This window comes from Coregonus clupeaformis, chromosome 6 (genome assembly GCF_020615455.1).
Source record: "Coregonus clupeaformis isolate EN_2021a chromosome 6, ASM2061545v1, whole genome shotgun sequence".
Classification (NCBI taxonomy): Eukaryota; Metazoa; Chordata; class Actinopteri; order Salmoniformes; family Salmonidae; genus Coregonus; species Coregonus clupeaformis.
Window position 1 is genome coordinate 21,792,953 of NC_059197.1, and position 20,075 is coordinate 21,813,027.

Consider the following 20,075-nt stretch of genomic DNA (forward strand, 5'->3'; position numbering starts at 1 on the left):
CAGCAGGCATCAGCTGTGCAGCTGAGTGATCATAAGGTCCAGTGAACAGCAATATGTGAGTCCGAGAGCAGTTCAAATTGGTGCTTCAGCACAGCTAGCAGGGGGAGCTAGCAGGCTAGCTCAAGGCTAACTGGTGCTTGCTATATGGCAATGGTATCAGCCAGCAACAGGTTGCAGCTAGCTAGCTGGTTGTGATGATCCGGCGCTAGGGTCCAGTGATTCCGGCAGAAAGTCCAATAAGCTATGGGTCGATAGCACGCTGGGTCGATAGCACGCTGTGCAGACTGGCCGACGAATTGTCCAGGCTAGCTAGAGCTGGCTGGTGGATAGTGTAGGCCACGGACAAAGATGAAGACGCTAACAGTGACTAATAACACGTAGCCATTTAGTTGCAGCTAGCCTAAAAGGGCTCCATAGATGATGGAAGGCACAATAAATGTGATGTCCTCCTGGCATATTGATTGATAATTATCATTTCCCTGGTTCAGCTGTGTGTGTGTTTTTTGGTCAATGAAAATGAAATAAATTGGGTGCTACTTCACATTTTTTAGTCATTTAGCAGACGCTCTTATCCAGAGCGACTTACAGTTAGAGTGCATAATTATTTTTTTTTTTCTCACCTTGTGAACTGAAATGAGTAGGCTATGTGTTCATACTAATTTTCATTTGGTTATGGGTGTCTATTACTTAATCATGAAAACAAAAGGGTTGGGTCAATTTAGTTTTCAATTCAGGAAGTACATTTAATACTGCTAATTGTTTTCTACTATGAGGATTTATCAATTAATGAATTGCATTTCAAAAACTGTATGCTGCATCCCTCGGAGAGACGCACATATGACCCATTGATAGACAATAAGGATAGCCCATGTTTGTATCCACACCCTTGCATTGTCGGTACCTGAGATGATTGATTAGCCTATCACAGAACACTTACACAGATAATACAATACAGTTGTTTTCCCCTATAAGAGCTCCAAAGCAACACCATTGCTAGGCCTGTATAAGCTACGATAGAAGTCTTACTGCCTGAAAAAATTCCAAGCAGTGCCTATAACTGAGCAAACAGGAAATGCAGTGCAGTGACAGCATGCAGAGGGAATTCCAGCCCTCCAGCTTTGTTGTCCTGTCCGGCTGCATTCTTGCTGCCTGTGTGTGTGTGTGTGTAGGGTGTCAGTGGCACGCCAAAGTGTTTCATTAAAGGGATCAGTTACCATTGCTGTCAATGCTCTCACGTGCCTCCTGCAGTTCAAAAAGTTATCATCATGAGATATAGGCTACAACAACAAGGCTCATTCATGAACAACAATGTAGTAAACAACATTGGCAATAAAGAGCCACAGTCCCACGCCGTTAATGAGACTTTATTTCAGGGCTGTGGCTGCGTCTGTGCAGCAGGGTCGTGAGTGAGTCGTCCAGTGTTGCTGGACAAAAGATGTCTGCCTGCTGTGCCTGAGGGACTGGTGTCTGGCTGTGCTGTTCCTACCAGGCAGAGAGGGAGAGGAACAGTCTTGTGACTCTGGCATCAGCGAGGGAGAGTGTTGCTTAGTGTGTCTGTGTGCAGCTGATCATCTGAGCTGGCTGGGCACAGTCAACTTTCTTCAGATAACTAGCTAGCTATCAATAATTACATCATGTTTAAGAGCTAACAATAAATTACATGTTTATTGAGGCATACAGACAGTGACATGTTGTGTTACTGCCGGAAACGTTTTTGAATTGCCCCAAAAAAATTATTAGGCACTGTAGCCTAGTCAATTTTCTGGTGTTGTCGAGGAGTGGCTATGTTACACAGGCAGCTATGTTACTACCACATGTTGGTCTTCCTCAGGCAATGTTGGAATAGGCCTAGTAAAAAACAGAGTTTAGCTTTTTTATTTGAGAATGGAAAATACCCCCTAAATATGTATTTGAATAAATTGACTGAGGAAGTGTGTCTGTCTTGACCTGTACAGGTCTAACAACTAGCTAGTTTTATATTATGGATGGTATGGCGCATAGCTCATGTCATCTCTTCCTTAGTTATCTACTGTGTTGGAAGGTTGGGTTTTCTTTGTGTGAGGTTATCAGCTGCAGGGCTATTTTCTTTGTTTCCCACTTACATCTGTCTGTGTGCATACCAAAATAGTGGGGGGGGGGGAGGGTCACTGTCTATCAGCCAGGACACAGCCCACTGGCTTTCTTACAGTAGTTGCTGTTTCTATGGAAACAGGAGACTGTGATCTCTTCCTACTTCATTTGCCAGAATGGACCGAGAGCTATAACTGGCCACTCTCCAGAGCTCAGCCTGACATCATTGGCCAGTGTGCCCATCCCTCACTCCTATTATTAGGCTCTACTGTGGCATCCAGGGACGCTCAGAGGGCCGTGATCCTAGATTAATGGGCTGGACATGGCAGGCACACTAGTTTCTTTCTCATCGTCTCCCTATAGCAGCCTGTGGCGTGTGTCATATCTGAGGGAGAGAGCACTGGACTGAGAGAAAAAGTTGAAAGCACAGCATTGGTGTTTTTTTATTTTCTTCAAACCATTGATGACACAACTGAATTCTTACACCTGATGAAACCCTTGAGACGGAAGACTGCACACAACTATTGTTTCCGTGTGTCTTGGTTCTACTCTAGTACGAGTGTTGTCTGCCACTCTGCACTTCCTCTCCTTCACACTCAGCATGAGAACTTGCTGTTCTGGTGGGAACAAGAAAGTAAGTAGAAATCCAAAAATTTTCCATCCACAATTTTTATGCGAGTAAAGTCATACGGGATAAAAAATGTTTTTACGACAGCTGTGATGGAAACAGGAAGTTTCGGTACAATTTCATAAATGCAGACAGATAATTAGTTCATTCAACATGGTGGGATCTGTTTGTGTCTAAAATGTATTATGCGACCTATGTGTTATAATTGCGTTGTTTGCTTTACAACCTGTTAATTCATGTTCCTTACGACCGTGATATCTAGGCCTTAAGGCAGAGACAATAAGAAGACACAGTGGCAGAATAAATTCAACCACACCTTTGTTTTATTCCAAAACCAGATAGCAACCTCTGTCCAGTGAAGTCCACAAAGCATATTGCATGGTCAACAAAGTAAAAGTTTCCGAAAGTTTGGGACCAGTAAGAGTTACCACAAGTCGCAAAGAAAACAGGAGCTGCCTCCACTATTCCAGCACCATTTCAACTTCAACATTTCAACATCATCAAATCACCTCTGCTAATACAGTGACAACTAAAAGATAGCAGAAACTATTTAGTCCGATCAACGTAAGCGAAATATGATGTGGCTCTGAATTCTGTGTGTGTGCGCATTCGTGCAAGTAGAAAAACATGTTGACTCACCCTACTTGTAGAGAAACGCCAATGCCATCCTCCTCTCTTTCATGTTGACGAAACGGTCTATCACTCTGTCATACAGTACGCGCTTTTATTTTTTGTTGTCCTAGGCTACCTGGCTAAATATGCTTGCTCGCTAGCCTAACATCCATTCATGGGCAAGGTTAGCTAGTTAACATTAGCCTTCTACATCTAGCTATGTATTGAACTTCCATCCTCTCAGGCCAGGGGCGCAATGTATGAATTAATGGTTGGATCAGAATCACCTTTATAATCATTGGCCAGTACGGATAATTAAGTAAAACCACAAGTCCAAATCCCTATCTCCATCCATGGCTAATTTAGGAAAGGGCCAATTTTAGCTAGCTGGCTAGGTAGCCAACAGAGGATAACAACACAAGGAGATGCAACAATTTAAGTTTTTCTGTCAATGATGTATGGTCTCAATGGGATTTGATAGGAGTGATGCCAAATCTAAGCTGGCTTCCCATGACACTTTTTTTTTGGGGGGGAGCCGGGACCATTCACAGTTGAGGTCGCTCAATGCTGATTGGCTAATTTTGTACACTTTTTTTTTTGTCAAGTGAGGCCAGATGCTAGCTGGCTTCCCTTGCCTTCAATGCTACGGGCGGCAACAATGTCATATTCGTTTGGACCAGACAGCATCAGATAGATGGCCTACACGTAGAGAGACAGAGGGGCGCTGTTTCGCTTGCTCTGATGCTTTCTCCTGTGAGATACATTCAGCCTTTTGCAAATTTGAAGGAATTAAAATATATATATATATCTTAGTTATTTTTTGGGGGGAAGACTGGCTTCCCTTGCCATCCATGAGAACACACCACTGGCTACAGATCAAATAACTTATGAAGTTCACAGTGATCTTGATGCACCTTTCCAATAAATATCGAAGGTCTGATTCTGGTGACATGATGGTCGATGCTTGACTGCCGTTTGACAAATATTCTTGCTCTTATCCCTAATAATCTCATCATGCAGACTAGCCTACCTGCGCAGCCTGCCCACACTGTATCTGCCAGCTATTGGCTAGAGCACACATGCCAAGACCAGAGTAGGCACATTTGCTATTTAACTCAACAGTTTTTGTGACAAAACTGTTGGAAGTGCGATGGAAACACATTGAACATTAGATTTGTATTAGGTACAGGAAAACTTAAGTGAAAAAGTACATTTCGTGAAAACTACGTCATCACGCAGATTTTTATCCTCAACAAGTCCGTTTGGTGGAAACACCACTGGTGGGAAAATTTGCATATTTACATCATGCATATTTTAGAATATTCGCATAAAAATCTGTCGCCAAGAGCATGGCGCTTGCAATGTCAGGGTTGTGGGTTCGATTCCTACGGGTCACCGGTACAAATAGGTACGAACAATATATGCACTCACTACTGTAAATCGCTGTAAATAAGAGCTTCTGATAAATGACTAAAATGTTAAAAATGATTCTATTAATGTGCTTGTTTAGTGCTGTTGTGCTAGTTCTCACTCTCTGTCCTCTCCATCCCCCCAGGTGTGTACACATATGAGGCCGTTGTCCTGCAGATGAGCTGTCGGTGGGGGCTGTCGCGTCGCTGTCGCACATCCGGATAATCCCTGGCCGCGGTGGCGGCACTGGCACTGGCACGTCCCCCCCTCAGCATGCCCAACACCAGTCGGGCGGGGAGCCTGAAGGACCCTGATGTTGCTGAGCTCTTCTTCAAGGAGGACCCTGAGAAACTGTTCTCAGACCTGCGAGAGATCGGACATGGCAGCTTCGGTGCCGTCTATTTTGTGAGTACTTGGACCCGCCACTCTGTGCTCAGTAACAGAGCTGGACTTCCATTCAGAATTGTTTAAGATATAGGGCAGGGTGTTGACTTTGTATTTTTCTTCAGGCACGAGATGTGCGGACCACTGAGGTGGTGGCCATCAAGAAGATGTCTTACAGTGGAAAACAATCCAACGAGGTAAGAGACAGATTGTGCATCAAATGCCATTGATGTTACACCAATCAGTTAAAAGACAATAGATTCAGCCCAAAATGTCACACCTGTTACCAGGGTCAGGTTACGTTGTTATGGATACAATCCAGCACCTTTCATCATTCTAGTTTTGTTAGTAAGCATCTCTCACTCATTTGCAAATATAATACTTTTTTCAGAAAAGTACACAGCTCAAAAATATGAAATCAGATAATTGTGTGACAATGTCTGCACGGAGGACAAACAATATGATCTATTAATCCCATGATAATTTATTTAATCAGTGGTGTGATGACACATCATGTGTTCTCCAGGAAACAATTGCTTCATGTTATAAAGGTTACCCAACTTCAATGAGTTGACACAGAAGAGGGCTGTTGCTGAAGTTTTGTTTGCTGCCTCAATATTGATTTACAGTGAAAAGGCTCATTAGCATGTAATCTAACAAGGCCTATTCCTTCAAGATCCTGTCCTCAGTGAGTTTGGAGCATTAGGCCTACAGTTTCTGAAAGGTTTGGTCTCCGAAAGGATTTGTTGTGTTTCTCATCAGTTTCGAATTAAAACATCTAGCTGGAGATAAGCTTATTTGCTTAAAGTAGTGGAACTGCAATTCAGTGGCCTATTCCCTAGGATTCAGTCTAAAAACAGTTGATAATTAGATTTGAATCTGGCAAAATGACTGGATTGGGTAATTAATTAACCCAAAGAAGTAGAGTGGAAATCAAAGGGAAGTAACTAAAGTTCCATGTAGAACACACAATAGTTTCAGCCTGCATCTATATCCTTATTGTTTAAAGGGGCAATCTGCAGTTGCTACATCCATTTATGGACTTATACATGAATTATATACCTATTGATTCTTGAAGAATATAACTTATGAGCTTAGTTCAACAGTATTACCCCATCGGAACCCAAAATATATACGCTTGTTTTACTCCAGTATTTGTAAACATTGTAAATGTAAGCAAACACTGTATAGCCTCAAAACATGCTTAAAACTATAATTGTGATATCGTGGATGGTCAGTGTATGAATTTGAGTGGTTACATTTCTCCATGCGCATCCCTCAGCTTTCTACCAAAACAAGAGGCCGCTTTATTGTTTCAACTGCAGATTGGTCCTTTTAAAGCTTGTTATGCAAACACGATGTAATCGTTCCACTGTTTTACCTTACAGAAATGGCAAGACATAATCAAGGAGGTGAAGTTTCTGCAGAGAATACAGCACCCAAACAGCATAGAGTATAAAGGATGCTATCTGCGAGAGCACACTGCCTGGGTAAGGGTGTTATCTGAATGGAAAATATAAACCATAGGTCATAATGCTATGATAACGTGGTGAATACTCTGAAACTGTACATTATTTTAACCCAGTAGAACACACTCTCTTTCTGTCTCTGTAGCTGGTGATGGAGTACTGTCTAGGCTCTGCCTCCGATGTCCTGGAAGGTAAGATGGCAGTTTTTATGACACAATGATGATTATAAGACTAGTTCTTCTTTGTGGTTTTCCCCATTATTTGCAGCACTCTCATCCTCTCTCTCTCTACATCCTCTGTAGTTCACAAGAAACCTCTACAAGAAATGGAAATAGCAGCGATTACCCACGGTGCTCTACAAGGGCTAGCTTACCTTCATTCCCACAACATGATTCACCGGTGAGTCCTCCTAGGACCTGTATGTGTGGACGTGTTAGACTGACTACTTTGTGCCCTCAGGGAGGGAGTGTGCCTGTGCCAGTGGAACAAAGCTGTAATTACACAATCTCTCTCCCCTGTCTGTCTGACAGAGATATCAAGGCAGGGAACGTCTTGCTGACCGAACCTGGCCAGGTGAAACTTGCAGATTTTGGTTCTGCCTCCATTGTCTCTCCAGCCAACTCTTTTGTGGGGACGCCATATTGGTGAGTGGCAAAAATTCCAATGTACGAGACAAAATAGATGGTGTTTGAAATATGGGGAAGAATTTAGAAATGGGGCACCCTCTACAGTCTCATTCAATATTTTCCATCAAATCGAAAGTGGTGTACCGGTCATTAAAATGGGGATGTTTCCTCAGGATGGCCCCAGAGGTAATCCTGGCTATGGACGAAGGTCAGTACGATGGGAAGATCGACATCTGGTCTCTGGGAATAACCTGCATTGAATTAGGTAAGCTCACTAGTCCATGTACTCTGCTCTGGTTCAACTCTAGACTAGCTCTCCTGTTGTTTTAATGCTCTCCTTTATTCATTCCATATCTTAAACCAATATCTGGCCAGAGAAGAAAGTAGACCATTTTTTCTTCTTCTTCATACTGGTTTGAATAATACAGTGCCTTCAGGAAGTATTCAGACACCTTGACTTATTCCACATTTTGTTACGTTACAGCCTTATTCTAAAATGGATAAAAAATAAAATAATCCTCAGCAATCTACACACAATACCCCATAATGACAAAGTGAAAACAGGTTTTTAGACAGAAATACCTTATTTGCATAAGTATTCAGACCCTTTGCTATGAGACTCGAAATTGAGTTCAGGTGCATCCTGTTTCCATTGATCATCCTTGAGATGTTTCTACAACTTGATTGGAGTCCACCTGTGGTAAATTCAATTGATTGGACATGATTTGGAATGGCACACACCTGTCTATATAAGGTCCAACAGTTGACAGTGCATGTCAGAGCAAAAACCAAGCCTTGAAGTCGAAGGAATTGTCCGTAGATCTCCGAGACAGGATTGTGTCGAGGCACAGATCTGGGGAAGGGTACCAAAACATTTCTGCATCATTGAAAGTCCCCAAGAACACAGTGGCCTCCATCATTCTTAAATGGAAGAAGTTTGGAACCACCAAGACTCTAACTACAGCTGGCCGCCCAGCCAAACTGAGCAATCGGGGGAGAAGGGCCTTGGTCAGGGAGGTGACCAAGAACCCGATGGTCACTCTGACAGAGCTCCAGAGTTCCTCTATGGAGATGGGAGAACCTTCCAGAAGGACAACCATCTCTGCAGTACTCCACCAATCAGGCCTTTATGGTAGAGTGGCCAGACGGAAGCCACTCCTCAGTAAAAGGCACATGACAGCCTGCTTGGAGTTTGCCAAAAGGCACCTAAAGACTCCCAGACCATGAGAAACAAGATTCTCTGGTCTGATGAAACCAAGATTGAACTCTTTGGCCTGAATGCCAAGCGTCACGTCTGGAGGAAACTTGGCAGTATCATGCTGTGGGGATATTTTTCAGGGGCAGGGACTGGGAGACTAGTCAGGGTCGAGGGAAAGATGAACGGAGCAAAGAACAGAGAGATCCTTGATGAAAATCTGCTGCAGAGCGCTCAGGACCTCAGACTGGGGCAAAAGTTCACCTTCCAACAGGACAACGACCCTAAGCACACAGCCAAGACAACAGAGGAGTGGCTTCTGAATGTCCTTGAGTGGCCCAGCCAGAGCCCCGACTTGAACCCGATCAAACATCTCCGGAGAGACCTGAAAATAGCTGTGCAGCGAAGCTCCCTATCCAACCTGACAGATCTTGAGAGGATCTGCAGAGAAGAATGGGAGAAACTCCCCAAATACAGGTGTGCCAAGCTTGTAGCGTCATACCCAAGAAGACTTGATGCTGTAATCGCTGCCAAAGGTGCTTCAACAAAGTACTGAGTAAAGGGTCTTTAAAAAACTGTTTTTGCTTTGTCATTATGGGGTATTGTGTGTCTATTTATTTTAATTTTACCTTTATTTAACTAGGCATGTCAGTTAAGAACAAATTCTTATTTACAATGACGGCCTACATTGGCCAAACCCGGACAACGCTGGGCCAATTGTGCGCCGCCCTATGGGACTCCCAATCACGGCCGGTTGTGATACAGCCTGGAATCGAACCAGCGGGTCTGTAGTGACGCCTCAAGCACTGAGATGCAGTGCCTTAGGCCGCTGCGCCACTCGGGAGTCCAGGGGAATTTTTTTTAGAAATCAATTTTAGAGTAAGGCTGTAACGTAACAAAATATGGAAAAAGTCAAGGGGTCTGAATACTTTCCGAAGGCTCTGTACATCTGATAGCTTTTGTCTGTCTTCCTAGTACTTTAATATGACATGTCTATCTGTATTCTTCCTTGTTATGGTTTACTGTTAGTGGATCTTGGTAAGCTATTGTTTTCTCTAATCTCTTTGTTTCTAGCTGAGAGAAAACCTCCACTGTTCAATATGAATGCGATGAGTGCCTTATATCACATAGCGCAGAATGAAAGCCCCACACTGCAGTCAAGTGAATGGTATGTCATGTAGCTTCATCAGAGTTGACTTATTCTTTAGGAGAAGGCATTTGTCCACTTTTAAAGTGTGTCATGGTGAGAATGAAACTAACTCTTCCCTCTTGTAACCATCTCTCACTTCAGGACGGATTACTTCCCAAACTTTGTGGATTCTTGCCTTCAGAAATTCCCCCAAGACAGGCCCAACTCTGAGGAACTGTTAAAGGTATCTTATTTATGATTATCATGATCTACCAATGCCAAAACAGATAGATATATATCTAGCTAGCTCTGTTGACTTGATTTTGAGTGTACGTTAAATAAATAAATAAACGTGAATCATACCCACCCTCAACTCAAAATAAATTGATTGACCCCTCTGCCTCCCTCTCTTTCTCAGCATGCGTTTGTGCAGCGGGAGCGGCCCGACTCTGTCCTGATGGACCTGATCGTGAGGACCAAGGTTGCGGTGCGGGAGCTGGACAACCTGCAGTACCGCAAGATGAAGAAGATCCTCTTCCAGGAGGCTCACAACGGCCCTACAGCCGAGGCACAGGACGGAGACGAGGAGGTCAGTCACCCAATCTGTCTCTGCTCTCCTGTGGATCTTAGTTTGAGATTAGCATTGTTTATACCAGAACCATTGTAGTCTTTGAAAACAGCCTAGGTAGGCTAGAAATAATAATAATAATAATAATATTTAATTTGTAAATGCGCATAAAGTAGAAAACAACACACAAACAAAATTCAGCAACATTACATCAAAAAAATAAAAAACAATCACAATACATCAAATCATTACCTACTAATACAACGTATAGACTTTAAGTAGATTTAGTTGTGTTTTAAACAAGGAAATTGTTTAATAGTAGTTTCTCTAAATGCACTCATATATTAAGGTTAAGGTAGGCCATTATTCCCACGGGGGGCCATTATGAAATGCACTCACTAACTGTAAGTCGCTCTGGATAAGAGCGTCTGCTAAATGACTAAAATGTAAATGTAGGCCTGGTGGGGCTGAAAGATTCTCTCAACATTCAGTTGTTCCTGTTTATCCTCTGCTCATAACCTGCTATAGTTGACACACTGTCATTCAGAAAGCATTTCACCTACCTGTGTCTTGCTGTTGTTATGGCGTTGTCCCCAGGAACCGGAGCACAGTGGCAGGACAGGCACAGTGAGCAGCGTTGGCAGTAACCAGTCTATCCCCAGTATGTCGATCAGCGCCAGCTCCCAGAGCAGCTCTGTCAACAGCCTGACCGACGCCGGAGATGACAAGAGTGAACTGGACATGATGGAGGGAGACCACACGGTCATGTCCAACAGCTCCGTCATTCACCTCAAACCGGTGGGTAGAGATGATCTTAGAGCTGGACTCGCAGGATAACTGGACACTGCGTTAATTATAGTGAGATGATTCGGTGAAATGCAAGACAGTGATGATAGTGTTTCCTGGTGCCTTTCACAGATTATTTGTAAGCAGTATTTTTCTGCTGTTGATGTGCTGCGTTGTATTTGTTTCCTCAGGAGGAGGCGACGACTTATCGCGAAGAGTCTGAACCTAACAGCCGGCCACCCACTGAGCCCCAGTCTCCCCCTGCACACACTCCACGGCCAAAACACCACCGCAACCGCGAGCACTTTGCCACAATACGCACAGCCTCCCTGGTAAGAGCACATCGAGCCCTAGAAATACAATGATACTGTAGTTAACATGATTTAAAAATGGACCCTTAAAGGCCCAGTGCAGTCAAAAATGTTATTTTCCTGTGTTTTACATTTCCACACTGAGGTTGGAATAATACTGTGAAAATTATTATAATGCCATTTTAGTGTAAAAGCTGTTTGAAAAGACTGCCTGAAATGTCCGCCTGTTTTGGTGGTGTTTTGGCCTGCCTGGTGACATCAAATTAGTTAATAGACCAATAAGAAAGAGTTCCAACCTCTCTGCCAATAACAGCTAGTTTTCAGTGTTCCCCTCCCCACTCAGACCACTCCCAGACAGTCCTACCAAAAAATTTTAGCTTGAGAAATTGCTCTTTGCTAAGTAGCTATTTGTTTCATTTTGAGCATTTTGATTTAAAACAATCACAGTAAGGTACTTAATTGTTACCCAGAAATGATTTGATATTGAGATAAAAACGGCTGCATTGGGCTTTTAAGTGTCTGCTCCGGTAGGAGAGTATAATCGGAGTCCAGAGTTCTATGATAAGCCCTATGTTCCCCCCCAGGTGACCCGTCAGATGAAGGAGCACGAGCAGGACAGTGAGCTGAGAGAGCAGATGTCAGGCTATAAGAGGATGAGGAGGCAGCACCAGAAGCACCTGATGGCCCTGGAGAACAAGGTGAAGGCTGAGATGGACGAACACCGGCTCCGTCTGGACAAAGAGCTGGAGAACCAGAGGAACAGCTTCGCCCAGGAGATGGAGAAACTCATTAAGAAGCACCAGGCCGCCATGGAGAAAGATGTACGTCGTTTGCACACTTACTCCATCATTCATACTTTGTCTAGATTCTACTACTGTTCCCTAGGTCGCTGTTAAAAGGTCTTGTTTGAAATTAAGTTTTGGGGGCGTTTTCAAGTGTTTATTTTGTGTGTGTCTGCAGGCAAAGACCTTTACCAATGATGAGAAGAAGTTCCAGCAGCACATCCAGAGCCAGCAGAAGAAAGAGCTCAACAGCTTCCTAGAGTCCCAGAAACGAGAGTACAAACTCCGCAAGGAGCAGCTGAAAGAGGTAGAGAATCACATGCGGTCATACAGATGAACATAGTCACATTTACGGCTATACACACAGTATACAAAGGCTTCAATCATTGCTGTATCATTTGAAGAATAAACACATGACATGCACCATTGTTGGCCTACATAGTCCTCTCAGCATGTCAGACTCAATGAAAGACAAATCAAATGTTATTTGTCACATGCGCCGAATACAACAGGTGTAGACCTTACAGTGAAATGCTTACTTACAAGCCCTTAACCAACAATGCCGTTTTAAGAAAAATAAGTGTTAAGGAAGTATTTACTTTAATAAACTGAAGTGAAAAAAATAGATAAGGGAAAGAAAATTAAAAAAGTAGGAAAAATAACTAATAATTAAAGAGCAACAATAAAATAACAGTAGTGAGGCTATATACAGGGGGTACTGGTACCGAGTCAATGTGCGGGGGCACAGGTTAGTCGAGGTAATTTAGGTAATATGTACATGTAGGTAGAGGGGGGGCAATGCAAATAGTCTGGGTAGCCATTTGATTAGCTATTCAGGATTCTTATGGCTTGGGGGTAGAAGCTGTTAAGAAGCCTCTTGGACCTAGACTTGGCGCTCCGTACCGCTTGCCGTGCGGTAGCAGAGAGAACAGTCTATGACTTGTGGTCCTCTGTAGTTCAGCTGGTAGAGCACGGCGCTTGTAACGCCAAGGTAGTGGGTTCAATCCCCGGGACCACCCATCCTCAAAAATGTATGCACGCATGACTGTAAGTCGCTTTGGATAAAAGCGTCTGCTAAATGGCTTATTATTATTATTATTATTATTATTATTACTAGGGTGGCTGGAGTCTGCCAATTTTTAGGGCCTTCCTCTGACACCGCCTGGTATAGAGGTCCTGGATGGCAGGAAGCTTGGCCCCAGTGATGTACTGGGCCGTACGCACTACCCTCTGTAGTGCCTTGTAGTCGGAGGCTGAGCAGTTGAAGCAGAACTTGAATCGCTCAACTGTATGAGCTCTCAAACCTTTACAGAAAATGTGCAAATATGGACATCAATCTCCCATTTAGAATTTCTTAAAGCGGCAATCTGCAGTTGAAACGATAACAAAGCAAATCCTTGCCACTGATCCGGTAAAAGGTTGAGGGATGGGGCTGAAGAAAATGTAACCACACTCAAATTCATATATAGAGCTATGGATGCAAGGACTGACCATCCATGATATAAAAATTATAGTTTTAACCATGTTTTGAGGCTATACAGTGTTTTGTTTACATTTACTTTGTTTACAAACATTGGGAAAACAAGCTTATATTTTGGGTTCTGATGGGGTACGACAGTTGAACTAAGCTCATGAGGCATTTATAAGTTATACTCTTCAAGAATCAATGGGTTTATATCAAAAGATGGATGTAGTAACTGCAGATTTCCCCTTTAATCTCTGTCCTTGTTCTTCACCCAGGAGTTGAATGAGAACCAGTCAACCCCTAAGAAGGAGAAGCAAGAGTGGCTGTCCAAGCAGAAGGAGAACTTCCAGCACTTCCAGGCTGAGGAGGAGGCCAACCTGCTGAGGAGACAGAGACAGTACCTGGAGCTGGAGTGTCGACGCTTCAAGAGGAGGATCCTTATCGCTCGCCACAACGTGGAGCAGGACCTAGTGAGAGAGGTCAGCAGTGATCACTCAGCTCTCCTCATTCATACAGTCCCTTGTTCCTCTCACTCTCCTCAAAACAGGGCCCCCTTGCCTGCTCTGTCTTCGTTTTGTAACCATGGCTCAGCTGTGGGTTCTGCAAATTTTCCCACTTCCATACGTTTTGTAACCATACCTTTCCCCTGTGTGATCTCATTCTCTGGTCGTCATGCTGCCCTTTCTCTTATAGAATGCACTTTTATCCTAACCTGTATGGTTTTTCCTCCCTGCCTGTCCGTCTGTGTGTAGGAGCTGAATAAGCGTCAGACGCAGAAGGACCTGGAGCATGCCATGCTGCTGCGGCACCATGAGTCCATGCAGGAGCTGGAGTTCCGCCAGGTCAACACCATCCAGAAGATGAGGGCTGAGCTGATCCGCCTGCAGCACCAGACAGAACTCACCAACCAGCAGGAGTACAACAAGAGGAGGGAGAGAGAGCTCCGACGCAAACACGTCATGGAGGTCCGACAGCAGCCTAAGAGCCTCAAGGTGAGCACACATTGTATACTAACACACACGCGATTCCCATAAACTGTTGTTTTGTGTTACCGTTAATGGCCGTTATGTAGGGACCTGACCCCTCACTGTTCTGTTTGTCCTCCCTCTGTGCCAGTCCAAAGAGCTCCAGACCTGACCCCTCACTGTTCTGTTTGTCCTCTCTTCCTCCCTCCTCTGTCACAGTCCAAAGAGCTCCAGATTAAGAAGCAGTTCCAAGACACATGTAAGATCCAGACCAGGCAGTACAAGGCCCTGAGAAACCATCTACTGGAGAGCACACCAAAGTCTGACCACAAGGCTGTCCTGAAGCGTCTAAAGGAGGAGCAGACCCGCAAGCTGGCAATCCTGGCTGAGCAGTACGACCACTCTATCAACGAGATGCTCTCCACACAGGCTGTGAGTCACACAGGGACTTTGTAAACACTGCAGGGGAGGGAGGCAGGAGAGGGGGATGAGTTTCTAAAAAGCTGACTACTGATGATAGGCATTTTGGCAATGAGTCGGATGAACTCGTGGGTAACATTCTTATCTCTCTGCGTGCAGATTGAAGGAAGTTGCTAACTAGCACGCTAGCACATACCCATAGGCATCCGGTCATTGTGCTAACGCTAGCTAGCATTGGCTTGCCGAACTACCACTAACCTTCTTCATACTGGACACAGAGACATAAAACTGGTATCCACGAGTTCATCTGACTCTGGTGAAGTAGATAAAGGGCCTCATTGCCAAAATCACAAAGTATCCCTTTATCATTGTGCTGACCCCCTGTCTGGCTCCCGTCTCGTCTCTAGCTGCGTCTGGATGAGGCTCAGGAGGCTCAGTGCCAGGTGCTGAGGATGCAGCTGCAGCAGGAGCTGGAGCTACTCAACGCCTACCAGAGCAAGATCAAGATGCAGACGGACGCCCAGCACGACCGCGAGAGGAAGGACCTGGAGCAGAGAGTGTCCCTCCGGAGGGCCCTGCTGGAGCAGAAGGTCTGATCTTCCATACTGGGAACATTTTCAACATGGGTTGCGTCTCAAATTGCACCCTATTCCTTGTATAGTGCACTGTGGTCAAAAGTAGTGCACTTTTAAGTGAATAGGGTGCCATTTGGGATGCAGTCATGGTGTATTAGTGGCAAAATGTCTCAATTTACATTTAGGCTTTATTTAATTTCAAGCTCCAGAGTTTGCTGTTATCATTGCTAAACCAGTGCTATTTTGACATGAAAATATTATAGTACTGAGCAGCTGTGTGTGTGTATCTTCAGATTGAGGAGGAGATGCTGGCCCTTCAGAACGAGCGTTCGGAGAGGATCCGTAGCCTGCTGGAGCGCCAGGCCAGGGAGATCGAAGCGTTCGACTCAGAGAGCATGCGTCTAGGCTTCAACAACATGGTGCTGTCCAACCTCTCCCCAGAGGCCTTTAGCCACAGCTTCCCCGGGGCCCCAGGCAGCTGGGCCCACCCCCAGACACAGCACAACTCTGGGGGCTCTCAAGGACCACACTGGGGCAGTGGAGGGTCAGGGCACCAAGGCAGCCATCACCAACACCACTACCACTCTGGTCAGGGAGGGTCCCCCATGCAGCAAGCCTGGGGCCAAGGCATGCAGGGAGGCGGGGGTCCTCAGCCGTGGGGCCACCCCTCTGCAGGGCCCCTGGGGGCCAGAGGCAGTGGAGGAGTGCAGAACAGCCCCCAGGCACTGAGCAGGACAGCCTCAGGGGGGCGCAGTGAGCAGGCTATGAGCAGGAGCACCAGCGTCAACTCTCAGATATCCAATGGGTCGCACCTGTCCTACACATAGACTCCCAGCCCAGCCCCAGAGTCAGAGTAGGGCGCTGCCGAGTCCACAGAGTAGAGTGGGACAGTATGGGCTGAGCTCTACTACACCGCCACCTCTCCTTCCCCTCTCTCCTATCCCTCGTTCCTCTCCTGTCCTGTGTACAGATATGGATGCGTGTGGAAATAAATGTTGCTCAGGTCAAAAGGGCTGAAAGAGGCACACCCCCTCTACACAGCAGTTTATTAGCACACATACAGATCAGTTCTTCTGTTTCTATAGAAACCATTCAGTGTCAACACTTAATACTTTCTTCTGTCTTTATTTTACAGTTCTCTGTCTCTCTCTTAGAAATCATTTTCATGTACATATATGTGCTATTCACAGCCACTGCTCGCCTTTTGCACCACTGAGACCACTGTCAAAAAGCCTTTTGACATCTGCTAACTGCTTTTAATTTAAACGTTTTTTAGTGTCTACCAAATCACAGCAAGCTAAGACAGCCCATGAAATTCCCCTGTTCCAAATTGGCCCATCTATCCAGTTAATTTATTTCATTTTTACTCCCCTTATGCCAGCCTGCTTTTATGGTCATTTTAAATAGCTGAGATTGTTTCTCTTTCCAAATCAGAAGAATGTTTTGCATTCTAAAATGTTTTAACAGGGAGAGGTTTAAAGAACTGTTCAGATACCGTATAGAGCTGCTTGACCATACCTGAAACAAATTAAAGTTGGTTTGAAATGATAATTTAGGTTTGAGGATGTGAGGGACACTGGGACACAATGTCATTGGCTTGTATTTTGGCCAGCTTCCATAAAACTAGCTTTTGTTGTTGTAGCCAAACTTACTTTAAGCCAGGCAGTTGTTATTAAACATCTCACAAACTTAGTTACTATCAACCCCTGTTGCAGGAATTTGGTGAAATTGTGTGAATATGATTTATTTTTTGTTTTCACATACAAGAATCTAAGGGTTTTGTAAAATTAGATAAATTATGTTTTAACTGTTATTATTTCTGTTTTTTTATTAAGAAGGAAAGATAATAGTTTTTTTTAAATTGCAGCTGGTAAGAGCAAGATACATTTTTTTTTGCAGATGTTATATCATTGAGGTAGGATTTTTGTTGTGAATTTCACAGTTACTCTTGTAGTTTGAAAGCTCGAAATGTTTACATTTAATATATTGGAGAAGCAGTAACAGACTGAACCTTTTTTATATCAATGAGCATTTTGCCAGCATTTAGTGATCTGCATTTTATTTAATGCCTCCCTGTGGGAGTTTAAGCTGCTAATTCTTCCATTTGCCAATAAGAACACTAAAGCAGAATAAGAATGTTTTTTTAGATGCTATTCATTTTATTTGTCTGTTTCAGATGCAAATCTAGGGGTCCAGGCGAACCATAGCTTCAGCTTTGGCCATATTCAGCTCAGTTCTGTACTACTGTACTGTGTGGGACTGGCCGCTAGGCTGCAGTCTTCACTTATTGTCAACTGTTCTTTAGGCTACAATAGCCCACCTACAGTAGATCCAAATCTTCACTGTTGTTTAGGGTTTCCAAGTGGGTGGGTGTGTCTCTCATAGCATTACTACATCAGCTAAAACCAGAGGGACATGGCAAAGCCTGAGCCAAAATAAACTATAGGCTTAGCTAACAGCTAAAAGTGTATATGTATGTTAGTACTCAGTAAGATGGTGCCTTTCTATGCCCTGATACTGATAATTCATTCTCAGTGTAAAACGTGCATATTTTTGAATGTTTTAGTTAAGCTCAGATTTATTAAATTAAATAATTACATTTCAAACTAGTTTCCATTTAGTTTGCACATTGGCATCGTTCAATAAAAATTATGTACCTCAGGATGAGAGGATCCCCAACATCTGTCCTCGTATACACTACTGTTCAAAAGTTTGGGGTCACTTAGAAATGTCCTTGTTTTTGAAAGAAAAGCATTTTTTTTGTCCATTAAATAACATCAAATTGATGAGAAATACAGTGTAGACATTGTTAATGTTGTAAATGGCTGTTGTAGCTGGAAACTGCTGATAAAAAAAAGAAAGAAAAAAATGGAATATCTACAGTTGAAGTCGGAAGTTTACATACACCTTAGCCAAATACATTTAAACTCAGTTTTTCACAATTCCTGACATTTAATCCTAGTAAAAATTCCCTGTCTTAGGTCAGTTAGGATCACCACTTTATTTTAAGAATGTGAAATGTCAGAATAATAGTAGAGAGAATGATTTCTTTCAGCTTTTATTTCTTTCATCACATTCCCAGTGGGTCAGAAGTTTACATACACTCAATTAGTATTTGGTAGCATTGCCTTTAAATTGTTTAACTTGGGTCAAATGTTTCGGGTAGCCTTCCACAAGCTTCCCACAATAAGTTGGGTGAATTTTGGCCCATTCCTCCTGACAGAGCTGGTGTAACTGAGTCAGGTTTGTAGGCCTCCTTGCTCGCACACGCTTTTTCAGTTCTGCCCACAAATTTTCTATAGGATTGAGGTCAGGGCTTTGTGATGGCCACTCCAATACCTTGAATTTGTTGTCCTTAAGCCATTTTGCCACAACTTTGGAAGTATGCTTGGGGTCATTGTCCATTTGGAAGACCCATTTGCGACCAAGCTTTAACTTCCTGACTGATGTCTTGAGATGTTGCTTCAATATATCCACATAATTTTCCTTCCTCATGATGCCATCTATTTTGTGAAGTGCACCAGTCCCTCCTGCAGCAAAGCACCCCCACAGCATGAAGCTGCCACCCCAGTGCTTCACGGTTGGGATGGTGTTCTTCGGCTTGCAAGTCATCCCCTTTTTCCTCCAAACATAACGATGGTCATTATGGCCAAACAGTTCTATTTTTGTTTCATCAGACCAGAGGACATTTCTCCAAAAAGTACGATCTTTGTCCCCATGTGCAGTTGCATACAGTAGTCTGGCTTTTTATGGCGGTTTTGGAGCAGTGGCTTCTTCCTTGCTGAGCGGCCTTTCAGGTTATGTCGATATAGGACTCGTTTTATGGTGGATATAGATACTTTTGTACCTGTTTCCTCCAGCATCTTCACAAGGTCCTTTGCTGTTGTTCTGGGATTGATTTGCACTTTTCGCACCAAAGTATGTTCATCTCTAGGAGACAGAACACGTCTCGTTCCTGAGCGGTATGACGGCTGCGTGGTCCCATGGTGTTTATACTTGCGTACTATTGTTTGTACAGATGAACGTGGTACCTTCAGGCGTTTGGAAATTGCTCCGAAAAATGAACCAGACTTGTGGAGGTCTACCATTTTTTTTCCTGAGGTCTTGGCTGATTTATTTTAATTTCCCATGATGTCAAGCAAAGAGGCACTGAGATTGAAGGTAGCTCTGATCCTACACCCAAACGAGGGCACTACGTTCATCCACCTCTGGCCTGCTAGCTCCCCTACCTCTACAGAAGCACAGTTCCCGCTCAGCCCAGTCAAAGCTATTAGCTGCTCTGGCACCCCAATGGTGGAACAAGCTCCCCCACGACCCCAGGACAGCGGAGTCACTGACCACCTTCCGGAGACACTTGAAACCCTACCTCTTTAAGGAATACCTGGAATCGTATAAAAGTAATCCTTCTACCCCTCCCTCCCCCACCCCCCCATAAAAATAAATTTTAAAAAAGTGGTTGTCCCACTGGCTATCATACAGTGAGGTAAACAAGTATTTGATCCACTGCTGATTTTGTACGTTTGCCCACTGACAAAGAAATGATCAGTCTATAATTTTAATGGAAGGTTTATTTGAACAGTGAGAGACAGAATAACAACAACAAAATCCAGAAAAACGCATGTCAAAAATGTTATAAATTGATTTGCATTTTAATGAGGGAAATAAGTATTTGACCCCCTC

At 43.9% G+C, this 20,075-nt stretch overlaps 1 protein-coding gene across 1 annotated transcript; it reads left to right on the forward strand.

Annotated features, from left to right (window-relative positions):
• Positions 1–2,607: 2,607 nt before the first annotated feature.
• LOC121567980 (serine/threonine-protein kinase TAO1) lies at positions 2,608–17,087 on the forward strand. The gene is made up of 20 exons (XM_045219060.1): positions 2,608–2,704; positions 4,866–5,125; positions 5,230–5,301; positions 6,493–6,594; positions 6,719–6,764; positions 6,876–6,972; positions 7,104–7,217; positions 7,373–7,464; positions 9,469–9,562; positions 9,686–9,767; positions 9,942–10,112; positions 10,689–10,889; positions 11,069–11,209; positions 11,773–12,009; positions 12,149–12,277; positions 13,711–13,914; positions 14,188–14,427; positions 14,620–14,832; positions 15,228–15,410; positions 15,689–17,087. Exons 2-20 carry the CDS (start codon positions 4,994–4,996, stop codon positions 16,220–16,222), a joined length of 3,084 nt encoding a protein of 1,027 aa, XP_045074995.1. The 5' UTR covers positions 2,608–2,704; positions 4,866–4,993; the 3' UTR covers positions 16,223–17,087.
• Positions 17,088–20,075: the final 2,988 nt, after the last annotated feature.